This window comes from Cladophialophora psammophila, assembly GCF_000585535.1.
Source record: "Cladophialophora psammophila CBS 110553 chromosome Unknown aczJe-supercont1.11, whole genome shotgun sequence".
NCBI classification, from domain to species: domain Eukaryota; kingdom Fungi; phylum Ascomycota; class Eurotiomycetes; order Chaetothyriales; family Herpotrichiellaceae; genus Cladophialophora; species Cladophialophora psammophila.
Window position 1 is genome coordinate 569,699 of NW_006912932.1, and position 12,110 is coordinate 581,808.

At 53.6% G+C, this 12,110-nt stretch overlaps 4 protein-coding genes across 4 annotated transcripts; 3 read left to right on the forward strand and 1 right to left on the reverse strand.

The window, feature by feature from the left end:
- Positions 1 to 1,307: 1,307 nt before the first annotated feature.
- A1O5_07430 (uncharacterized protein) lies at positions 1,308 to 5,766 on the forward strand (the record flags this gene model as incomplete). The annotated part of the gene is made up of 2 exons (XM_007748019.1): positions 1,308 to 4,737; positions 4,784 to 5,766. 2 exons carry the CDS (start codon positions 1,308 to 1,310, stop codon positions 5,764 to 5,766), a joined length of 4,413 nt encoding a protein of 1,470 aa, XP_007746209.1.
- Positions 5,767 to 6,984: 1,218 nt separating this feature from the next.
- Positions 6,985 to 7,278, reverse strand: A1O5_07431 (uncharacterized protein; the record flags this gene model as incomplete). Its single annotated transcript, XM_007748020.1, has 1 exon — positions 6,985 to 7,278. One exon carries the CDS (start codon positions 7,276 to 7,278, stop codon positions 6,985 to 6,987), a length of 294 nt encoding a protein of 97 aa, XP_007746210.1.
- A 1,919-nt stretch (positions 7,279 to 9,197) lies between these two features.
- A1O5_07432 (uncharacterized protein) lies at positions 9,198 to 10,267 on the forward strand (the record flags this gene model as incomplete). Its single annotated transcript, XM_007748021.1, has 3 exons — positions 9,198 to 9,466; positions 9,531 to 9,717; positions 9,770 to 10,267. 3 exons carry the CDS (start codon positions 9,198 to 9,200, stop codon positions 10,265 to 10,267), a joined length of 954 nt encoding a protein of 317 aa, XP_007746211.1.
- Positions 10,268 to 11,489: 1,222 nt separating this feature from the next.
- On the forward strand, positions 11,490 to 11,900 carry A1O5_07433 (uncharacterized protein; the record flags this gene model as incomplete). The annotated part of the gene is made up of 1 exon (XM_007748022.1): positions 11,490 to 11,900. The coding sequence occupies one exon, from the start codon at positions 11,490 to 11,492 to the stop codon at positions 11,898 to 11,900; it is 411 nt and encodes a 136-aa protein (XP_007746212.1).
- Positions 11,901 to 12,110: the final 210 nt, after the last annotated feature.

Below are 12,110 nucleotides of genomic sequence, written 5' to 3' on the forward strand. Positions count from 1 at the left end.
GACGGCTTTTGCTGATTGCGCAGCTTTACGACATTTCACGGAAGGAGGTCAGACGACCATCATACCTTTTCTCACTCGAGTCAATCATGAAGGAAAAACACCCTTGTCACTTTACGCCAAACACATCAAATCGGGCATTTGGAGCCTCCATTACTCAACCGGGTTTTCACTTTTTCTTGCTAAACATTGCGGAAAGCTACACAACAAATTTCCGATAACAGGGCTGGCGTGCTGTCTGATAGAGCTTTACCTTGCGACAATATCGAACATGAAGACTTGATTATGTTGATACGGATGGGCAGAAGATGTGGATGAGTCCAATTAAGCTGGAATTGACGGAACGAGCTTTGGGAGCGGGTCTTTTCTCGGATGGAATGGAAGAGATGAGATTTTCTATCGGATGGAATCGCGTCAGAGATTCCATCCGATGAATAGCTTAAGCGAAGCACAGCCTCGTAGCGCTTGCCCCTCGATCAGAACATTTTGATTGAATATAGTGTAATCGAGGAACAAAGAAACGACTGTTGACTTTTTGCACTACAGCAATTTTCCAACCCGCCGCGCTCCTTTATCCACGGCTTGCTTTACCCCAGCACGGGTGTTCTGTCACCTGCTGCACAATCTTGCACTCTCTTTGTTTTCCGCCGTCATCACAGCACTTTGAGTGCCTTGTCTATTTGCTTCACTACTCAGGTAAACCCATTATCTTCCGCTCTTCCTATGGTGCTCAGAGCGCCGCCTCAGCACATCCACGCTGAATATCGTGGAATCAGCCAAGATGACTCTTCTGGAGACGTTGAAGCAGCTGCAAAAGGGAACAAACGAGCTCGTGGAGATACTGGATAGGCATTGCGCGCCCTCTTATAACGACCTGTTTCGCGGGCCAGAGCGCGGTCGCGATTGCTCAGTGAAAATGGATCCAGGATCAGCGGTGAATGCTGCGCTCATTCAGAAATGTCGTCCATGCCGATGTCCCAGATTTGCCAAACGCCACGCAAGATGCCAAGAGGGGGTAGTTTGATATCCAGCTCACCCTCGCTGAGACGAGGCTGTGCTCACCCCCTGCTCACCCCGGCTCACCCATCATAGGGGCATGCATTGAGACCGGTCCCTAGTCTGCCGATCGTTCACCTGGATCCTTGCAAGCGCCGGGGCTGAGACGCGCCGCACTGGAAGACGACTGGTGGGAAATTCGCCAGGCGGATTTGACTAACGGTGATAGTATTTGCCTTTCTCCTGGAAAGCATTATTAAGGTAAACATCGTTCTCGAGGCGGCCAGCGGTGCAGCTGCACCGTTGGCGCCAGAATGGCCGTCGCTACACATCGCCCAGCGCATGAGAAGGTGATCTTTACGACCGCGAATGAGTGGTACTTTCGAGAGGAAGCCCACATTCCACGAGATCTGAACCGGTTCTGCAAGGCGAATGCCATTATAGAATTCCAGAGGGCCGCCGCCGATGTCTCATTTGCGGTCTTTGTTTCCGCAGGTTGCTCGCACATCGCGACGGTAGAGGCCAACGCCCAAGACAGGACGATCAAGGTCACCGTCTGGCACCTCGACGAGGAATTCGCAGAGAAGTGGTCCACCAGCCACGAAGCGCCTGAATCAGAGTTCACGACGGATGGCTATGTCACCTCCTACGACTACGGCGCGATCCACGGTGGTATTACGGAAGATGGGCAGTGCGTCTTGCTCGTCTACCGACCGAAGGGAAGCACAACGAGGGCGTACCTCGTCAATGCGCACGGGTTCACTTGGAGAAAGCCCCCGTCTGACACGAGCTTAGGTTACACCATCAGTACTGGCACGTTATCCGAAGACAGCGAGTACCTCTTCTATGTCCGCTCAGGCAAGAAATTCGGGAGGAATGGACAAGCCAAGGTTGTCGAGGCCTACTCGATCCGACATCTGTCGTGCGTGAAAGCCGAATCGTTTGGCTTTGGCGATGGTTACCAGATGAGGAACGTCTGTCTTCTACCCCATCTGCGGCTTCAAGGCCCGACCTACATGGCGATCGACACTTCGAGTTTCGGCGGCGACGACCACCAGAGGAACAGCCCGCCACTAATCGTGTCATCAGACGAGCGATTGCATTGGAACTTTGCCGGCATCGACTCCATCACGAGTCGCGGCGGCAGAAGCTGCTTCGTGTCGCCAGACAATGCGCACCTCGTTTACGTCGAACCCGATGCGGCGATGCTGCACCACTGGGACCTGACCAAGCTGTCCTTAAGGCCCCTGGGCAGTGTGCGACTGCCTGGCGTTGAATACAGCACGTATCGGACCTGGTTGCTCTACGGCAAGGAGACAAAGATGAAGAACGCCATTGCGGATCAGATCCACGAGGTCCGCTATTCGCCCAAGTGCAAGACCGTTACTGTGGTCACCGTCAACGACTCGATGGTCGTCGTCAACGTGCTGTCGACGTTCAACCTCCAACTGCTCCATCATGAGACGATCGAAGACGCAACTTGGACAGAATACGTCCCTTTGCGGATTGGATTCCATGAGACCACAGGGCTCAACGTCTTTGCCATGAGTCCAGCCGACTTCACCCGCGACCGCCAAGGCCTGTTGCGGTTGTTTGGGATGAAGGGAGTCCTGATCGCCATGCCAGAGGTGTTCAAGAAGATCAAGGCCCTCGAAGTTTACTTTGACAACATCGGCGAGCGGATTGCTGCGCTGCCGGACCTAGTGGACAGCAAACAAGTGATGCCTCTGGCCAAGTTCGAGTGGAAGCCCGGTATCATGGACCGCAACGACGAATTCTCCATCCCGCGCACTGCTGGACCGACCACAGTCACCAACAGCGAGGACGCCAGACGCCAGCTCGACTTCTACGTCAACGTCTACGCCCACCAATCGTCGTCGTGGAAGCAAGACAATACCCCAGAGCTCCGTCGCTTCTTCGTGCCGCACCTTTTCAGCTTCACGTACCCCTGGGCCCCGGAGAAGCGGGTCAGCGTCTTTGGAGTAGTCATGAAGCACGAATACCACCTGATTTCGATCGGGCCAGCCGCCAGCTCATCCGGTTCGGGGATGGACATTGTTCGGGTGCTCTACGCCACAGACATTAAGATCTCCCAAGATGAGATGGAACACATTGAAATCTACGACCTCGAGGGCCGCTACGTCCTCAGAGTGTACACGATGCGCGAGGGCTGCTCGTCGTACTCTGGGGCCCCCATGCCCATCCCTCGGTGGACGCTGATGTCGCCTCACTTTCTCGAGGAGGATGCCTGGTATGACACTTTTGTCATCCACCGAAGCGCCCACGTCACGATGCCTGGCGGGTGGTCTACCACTCCTAACCAAGCCATCTCCTCGTCGACGAACATGTATGCATACTTCCAGCCCAACACGCTGGTCGTGCAAGATGAGATCAACTACGGTCTTCGTACCCGCTCCGCCTACGTGCTCCCAAAGTATCTCCTGTGGAAGGAATTCGGCCTTCGTGGGCTCCGCAAAGGCAACCCCAATGACATGTTCTTTGGTGGCGGCCGCTACGCCGACACATTGGGGCCTTATTTCCGCAGTATCTACGACGACAGAGCTTACGACGATGCAAACCCGCTCTTCCCCAGTACCTTCGCCTTGGCTTGCAACTCGGACTATCGGTCGCAGCAGACCATTCACATCGACGCCTTCTTCCGCCGCATTCGACAGGATCGAATCAGGCTACTGGATAATTCTGTAACAGTTACCTGCGCGCTCCCGATAGCGTGCAGAGCACGCCCCGGCGCCACGCTTTCCTTCATGCGCTTCGTTGCGCTGTATCCGTGGGCTGTCATCGATGTCGGTGCGGTGCAAGTCAAGAGGGGCGCGACCAAGGCGAAGGCGGTGGATTATGGCAATGAGTGGTACAAGTGGCGTCGACGAGTGGAAGTCATTTGGCGATATATCCATATGCTCTTCGGCGTCAGCACCAAGGTCGTGGAGTCTGAACCGAACAAGCAGCTCTTGACACTGCCACTACCTGGGTTTTGCTCCTTTGGCAACAAGCTGTACAAGCCTCCTCCGGTTGGGGCATCCTTTCCTTCCGACCGCGATGACCCCTTCTGGTCGTTTGTACTCGCGACCACCCCGTACAGCAAGGAAAAGTTCCCCAGGTGGGAGTCTCGGCTCCAGACGTCGGTGGCGGAATCGGGCAAGGGCCCGGCCAGCCCTTTCACGAGGCTGGTTGAGGAAATCTTGGAGATGAAGGATCGGGACCTCCAACTGACCTATCTCAAGGTCGTGTGGCTGGGGAAGCTACTCGCCTGGAAGATGCGCACTTTTGGCCTCAAAATTTATCTGACCCGGACCGCGTTGCCCATGCTGGTGCTGTTCGTGATCCATCTGGCGGTGGGGATCCTCCTGACGGGAGGCGATGGGCGCACCGAGGACCGGATCGGCCGGTTGGTCATCCTGCTGGCGACAATTGAGGCTGCGGCCTCGTGCTTTATTCTCTCAGTCAAGCTGCGTCAGGCCTACCGTATTCCGCGACAGTTCTTCCGCTCCATCTTCACCTATGTCGACGGTGCCGCCCTGTCACTAGGTCTTGCCATGTTTTTCCAGATTGCCACCGGGCATGCGCCGCAGCGAGCGTTTCTGGGGTTTTCGACGCTCTTAATCTGGATCGCGGCAATCCTCATGCTGCGCATCTACAAGCCCGTGGGGATGCTGCTGCTGTTGTTGACCGAGACGATCCAGGAGATTTTCTCGTTCCTGGTGTTGCTTTTCTTTATTATTTTGGGTACGTATATCAACTGTAGCTGAACATATAGCTGACGATGTGACAGGGTTCGCCTTTGTGCCGTTTCTCCTTTTAAGGAATACCGAAGGCACCGATTCGGCGCTCAACCCCTTTTCCAATTTTGCCATGTCCTTCGCGAATATCCTCAACTTCATCTCGTCCGACTACGGCGCGCTGGAAGCCTTTGAGGACTCGGCAGCGGTCCGCACACTCCGCGCGCTTTACATCATCATCATCACCGTCCTCTTCCTCAACATTCTCATAGCGATGCTGAATCTCAAAATCAAAATTGCCGACAAGAACGCGGCCAACCTGTACCACCTGCAGATGGCGTCCTTGCAAATCGAGATCGAGCTGGGTCTGCTATCTGCCTCCGAGCGCCGACGCAGAGACTGGTTTCCGCAGTGGTTTAACTACAGCATGACGGAGACGGAGACGCGCCTGTGGGAAGACTACGTCGAGAAGAACAAACTCAAGTGGGACGAGGACAATAACTTTGACGAGACGAAAGACAACGCGCCACCCCCCCGGCCGCTTCCGCGACCACTGCCAGACGACTGGGCCGGGCCCCCAAAAGGCCAGCTTCCCGCCACGAGCACCACCGCCGACGAGGATGACGTTTGGGCCACAACCCCAAACGTTGATGTCGCCGCGGAAGCAGAAACACCGCCTCTTCCCCAGAGCGCCTCCTCGCCCAGCTCGTCGGCAACGCGCCAACCCAGCAACGCAACCCCTGCACCGTCGCGGTCCGAATCTCAGCTTCAGTCGCAATCTCAACCACAACCTCCACCTCCAACCACCGCCCCGTCCCCCTCAGCCCAACCCGCGGCTGCAAGCGCAAGCGCCAGTTCCAGCGCCACGACCGCAGACTCCTCCTCCGCCAGTCCCGGAATCGAAGGGACGCTGGCCTGCAACGTCTGCGGCGCGCCGGGCAAGCGCTGCACGGGTTGCAGAAAGGTGGCGTATTGCCGCAGGGAGCACCAGAGGGCGGACTGGAAGACGCACATGGCTGTTTGCAAGAAGGGGTAGGGAAGTGCAAGGGGGGCCCAAAAGCAGTAGATTCATGGTCGGTGGAGGAGGGAAAATACGAGGTTTACTGGCACATGTATGCGTGTGTGCATATGAGACGATTCTGTGGCTGTCACTTGGCTGACCAATGGTACAATCGAGCGAGCGAGAGCACTGGATTTAGCGAGGGATACATCGGCTTCGGGCTCAAGTTGTGCATCATGCAGTATTTTGCGTCCGAGTAAAACTATTCAGGCTCGTTGCTGCTGCCGTAGCCGATTCTCCATCTTTAGCAGCATGCGCGAACTCATAGAGGATGTCTGCAGCTGTTGGATTCGATATCCGTAGATCTTGTGCTGGTCGAACCAGCCCCAGCTGTTCCACGCGTGAACGAGAGTACTCCCCATACTATATTGTCACTAATGTCGGGTTCTTCGTCATCAAGCCATCTATAGAGCGACAGGGACGATATCACCCAAATTTCCGGCCGCCGTAAAGATTGCCGGATACCGGCTCACAAGGTATATTGTACAAAGCAAAGGTGACTTACTGGGTTTGTCGGTGAACTAGAACAAAGTCGAGCATAGCGTTTACTACCTACATAGGATCCTGGGCCGAGCATGTGCTATCAGCGTTATCATGTCCCTGGTTGGGGCACTTGTTGAAATAAGTGCCCAACGTCCCCCAAGAAGCCAATTTCAATGCTGGTGTATTGAAAATGTTCAGCGGCCCGTACTGTTGTGCAGACCCTACTAGAGTGCCGTTGTTGCTCCTCTTCATATGATAGAACGCGCCCACCTAGTTATGCAACAATTTCTGAAGCGGATTACTGTTAATTATCTTAAGTACTCGAGTCTAACCGGGGAGGGTGTCGATGATGTGTTCGAGGCGGCGACGAATCCTGTATTGCATCTAAAAGAGGAACAAGACAGTAGCGAGTGTTGTGTGATTCTTTGACTGAGTACGCGGTAGATTTCTGGGTCCCTCATCTCCTTGTTGTTGTGACTATGTGAATGGTGAATTAGTGAACGACAACAGACACTCGTGGAACGTTAGGCACAGCGTAAGACGAGACTGAGATCTGAACTTTGATTGAACTCAAATACCTCTAACGATTTGGTGTTCCAAGGCTAGGCGCCAGTTAAGCTGTATATAACAGTGCAGATACATACTAGAAAGGAGCGTCGTAGGTTCTTAACCTAATGAATGAGCTATTAGATTATAGGACCATGGAAAGACTCATGTCGCGACCTTTGTCTCAAGACCTCCGGGGCGATGGAAACCACCATTAAGAGCCACATCATTCTGTAACAGAGCCGTCATGCTCTGATCGTCTGATGGATCGTTGGACTCGGCGTCAAGAGCCCATTCCAGAAATTGATTGCTGTAATTAAGCTGCAAGCTTGTATCCAACACACCCAGGCTCTTGCCGTACTTTGTGACCTTCTCCCAATCACGCTGGACGTTCTTCAGATCTCGAGAGAAGTAGGCAAAGCTTCGCTCAAATATCTTTCGGTTCAGTTCAGTCGCCATGGTCGGCTTGAAGTCAGTATATTCGTCCTAGGCTTTCTCAGGCTCAGCCAGGACGAAGTCAGTAACCTTCTTGACTGCGCGGAGAAATGCCTTCACCTTTTGGGGTTCTTTTGTATGAACGTCTCGTTCCTGGTGTAAAGGATAGAGCAGAAGCAGCAGTACGATATCAGCCAGGGCAATCGCTATTTTTGATATAGCCACACGACACAAAGGCCCCTGGTGTAGATGAGGCTCTGGTCTAGAATCGACGTTTCATTCCTGTCCATTCGAGGCATTTGCGACTATCTAGACCCCGGGTCGAATCTGAGTGCCTCCAGTGTTTCGCTAGTTTGGTGTGCTTAAAGCTGCCCTTTACCGCGTGGCCAGGCCGACCTTTGTAAAGGGGGTTTGTTTACCGATCCCTGATGCCCCTGAGCTTGATCACTGATTTATTTATTATTACTCCTTGCAGGTAGTCCGAGCTCAAAGCTCAAAAGCCTTGCGTGAGTATGCCACCCCAAGTCCGACGTGGTATACGTCTGAATCTGCTGTGCTCCTGAATCTCCAATCATTGTATCCATGAGGCTAGAATTGTGTCCCCAAGTCTGGCCCTAGCAATAGCCTCGAAGCCCTTGAGCTAATAGCCAGGCCGAATGCACAGTCTTGTGTTTGGCGGACACTCCCCATACCTGCGCGACTTGGCCTCGGAAATCACCTTGCACGTTCTCCGTGTCGGAGGCTTAGTTGTCTGTGAATGCCTCGAACGTTCATCAGCCTCAAAACCGTCATGAAGTGGATCCTTGTTCTCCAGGATTAGATCTTGTCCGGGGTTTCGGAATATCACGTGGAGGTTAGCATCGGCTTCTGCGTACGTCCCTGCCATTATCGATGGCGTCTGGCGTGTTATAAAAGCCAGGAGGGAAATCCCTGTTAGTGTACGGAGAGATAGTACTTCTACTCTGCGCACCTTCTGTTACTGATCAACGACGATCACGACAATGGCACAAATCACCAAGGAGGAAGACCCTCGTCTCTGGGCGGACCATCTCGAGATTGGGTCGGGGGAGAGGCTCAACCTTCAAAGTCACGGCCTCATAGAGGCTGCACATTTATACAGAGGTACAAAGCACCGTCAGAATGAGGGAACAAACATATTAACAGAGATCAGAGGATACCAATGGCAAGGTCACAGGCAAATATCTCATTCCATGTCCAACCGCCGATCCGGCGGATCCACTGGTAAGGACACAGAAGCTCCATTCATTTGGCTGGCGTCTTCTGACCGTGTACCTCCGTATAGACATGGAGCCCCTGGCGCAAGGCTCTCGTCATGGTTGCGACGTGCTTCTTTGTTTTCATGTCCAACTACATCACCGCGAGTATCTCGCCCATTCTTGTCCCAATCATTGTCGAGTTCGATATCAGCGTAACAAAGGCCACGTACCTGATCACCTGCAACATTCTGACTTTGGGTTTGGGGGTGAGTGACGGGCTGGGTCTATATGAGCACAAGCTCGAATAACTGATCCATCTGTCAGAATTTGTTCTGGGTGCCACTGGCACAGAAGATTGGAAAACGGCCAGTGCTGGTAATCTGCGCCGCGGTCTTCTTCGGTTCCAGTGAGTCGAAGCCATCACATCTCACGCGTAAGGCTTGGATACTAATGGAGAACCAGCCATCTGGTCTGCCAAAGCAAGCTCCTGGGGCTCCTTGTTGGGAGCACGGATCGTCCAAGGCTGGGGAGCAAGCTGTTCAGAAGCGCTTGGGGTGGCAATCGTAGGTTACGATTCCCAAGCTGAGAGCGACACCTCTTTGACCCGCTCTAGGTTGCCGATTTGTACTTCCTACACGAGCGAGGCGCCAAGGTCGGCCTTTACACGTACGTCAATACAAACCCCCCTGGCTCGTGGACTCCACCTTTCTGACATGACGCAGCCTCATGATTGCGGGTGGTTCAGCCATCGGAGGCATCTTCGCCGGGTTGATAGGTCACTACAACACGGACTGGAGATGGGTCTTCTGGATGGACACCATTCTTACTGGAGTCTGTCTGCTCCTTACAGTCGTCTTCCAGGCCGAAACAAATTTCAGCCGACCCCTTGCAAGCGAGGTTGGCGAGGGCATGGAAGCGTCGCAGTTTGCTGAGCTCAGATCTCAACTTCGAGGTAGTTGGACTAAAGGTCTGGGCACAACCGGTTGGTACGATAGGTAAGCACACCTGTGTGGGTGTAATGACCCCTTTTTCCCATTATCTTGCTGACTTTATCTGCAGGGATACATCTATCTGGCATTTGTGGTTGCGACCACTTCTCTTGCTCCAGTTTCCGGCTGTCGTCTGGGGTTCCATTACCTACGGAATCACCCTGGGCTGGGTCGTTCTCCAGCAAACGGCGAACGCCACCGCCTTCCCCGAGGTCTACGGTTTTACTGAGTTTGGAGTGGGAAACCTCAATATTTCGGTATCGTCTCCTCAAATCTTGCGACTTCGCTCTTCCATTGACCATTCCGCAGTATCTGATCGGTGCCATCCTTGGCTGTGCTTTCGGCGGTCCGGCCAGTGACTGGGTCGTCCACTGGATCACCAAGCGCCGGAAAGGCTATTTCGAACCCGAGTTCCGCCTCTGGTTGATTATCCCATCGGCCATCCTTGGCCCCGTTGGTCTTCTGATGTGGGGCTGCGGCCTTGGAAATCATCTGGATCCCTATATCGCCATCGTCGGCTCGGGCATCACGTACGGTGTCCTGTGTGCGGTTCCGGCAGTAGGCATGACATACGTCGTCGACTGTTACAAGCCTTTGAGCGGAGAATCAATCACTGTTTTGACTGCATTTAAGAACACATTCGCTTTTGCCGTCAGCTTCGCCGTGAACCCTTGGCTCACACGCGATGGGTATGCAAAGGTCTCGGGGTATATGGTGTTGATCGAGGGCTTGCTTTTCCTGACCACGATTCCCATGTACATTTACGGCGCGAGAGCCAGGAGATGGACTGCCAAGCTGGTCACTTAGGCTGGGCAAAGCCAGAACTATTGTTAGGTCCCCTTGTCAGCTTCACTTATTGTCATCAGGCTAGGTGTTGGAACCGACAATGTTAGGTTTGGACTGTGTACAGGACCAATTATGCCTCGTCTATAGATGGGCAGTTTGATCGGTAGAGACAGCCTCACATTGTCGTGAGCATGCCGTACCCGCATATGCCAAAGATTCAGGGCTCACTCCTTACCATATCTGCATGGCCGAGTTTTGGATGAAGCTAATAGACAAAAACATCTACGAAGCAGATTTCTCAACCCCGCGTAGCCACCGAATATAGGGGTGCTTCTGACAGTGGGCCACGCACCAAAACCTCATCTGCTACTGACCAAGATCCTTTGGACTATCTGAGCTTCACGTGTCCTTTATTGGTTTACTAGAATTCCGAATATACTGCGCGTCTCCAAGATATGCGCCTCTGCTGTCAAAGTGACAATTAAGTGTTACTATGGCCCAAGCAGCTCTAGAATCAAGTTATTTGATGCACCCTCTTTACCTACTCTCGGTAGCGCATGCACTCATATTGTCATATGGTAAAATCGCATCACCAATCTTGTCACATGATATGGCTTTATGGCCAGCGCCGACTCCATTCTACTTCACACCTTTGCCTGTACGGCCTTGGTTTATCCTGCTGTTCCAGCACGACTACTGCACGCAGCGTGGTCGACCTCCTCTGACCTGTCATAAGTCTAGGCACCGAAAGGCGTAGAAGGGTTCTGTCGTTGATTTGTCAACTCTGGCTGTTTCCTGACTGATGGGAGATATACCGCTCTTTTCCGACCCACAAAGTCCCCACAGGCCGTCGAAGGACTTCCCAGTTCACGCCTGTTGCCCAGGCGTCGCAGGCCTAACACGTAATAATCCGGGATGTTGGACGAGATCAGTCGTGGCGCGGAAAATTGAGGAGTCGTCCGAAGGGACCTTGGTCTTGAATCGGCCTATACGGATCCCACCCTTGACGAGCGGAGGAAGAATTCCGCTCATCTGCCGGGCCCGCTCAGGTCACGGAGCTAGTCCTAACGGAGATGTCCCGACTACCCGCTGGTTTGCTTCCTGATATAGATTTCCCACGACCGTCGTCCTCACGAATATATGTCCAAGCACTGCGTCGATCCAGCTCGAAAAATTCACGTGCTCCGTCCATTTCAATCGCATTCCTCATCTACGTGATCTCACCCGCTCACATCATCAAAACATGGCAATAAACGACGTATCTCACCCGCCCAACCTTCGCACGCCCACCACCTTCGTCACAACTCACGATGTCCAGGGCGTCTCGATAGTCCACACGGCTTCGCCGGCGACATTCCAGGATATCCGTCCCGAGACCCGCTTTAACGTCATTTATACCACGTCCGAGATGCCGGTAAATATGAACGGCGACCAGGACATCTCGGTCCACCAATCCGTCATGTCCTCGGGAAAGTTGGGCCTCGTTCGACCCCACGGCACCGTGTGCCGTATGGTCGACTTCGCGCCGGGCAGCGAGGGTATTATGCACCGCACGAAATCCCTCGATTACGGCGTCGTTGTCGAGGGAGAGGTCAACATGGTTTTAGACTCCGGTGAGGTGCATTTGATGAAACGCGGCGACGTGGCGGTGTAGAGGGGCACAATGCACGTGTGGAAAAACCCGAGCAAGACTGAGTGGGTAAGAATGGTGTTTGTGTTGCAGGATTCTCAGGCGCTCAAGCTTGGAGACGACGTTTTGGGAGAGAATTTGGGGCACGGTAAGAGTGAAATTCCCGCGAGTGGGAATGAATGATCAGGAGATCTATCAGATAGATATATAACAAGAATAAGTTACCTCACGGCC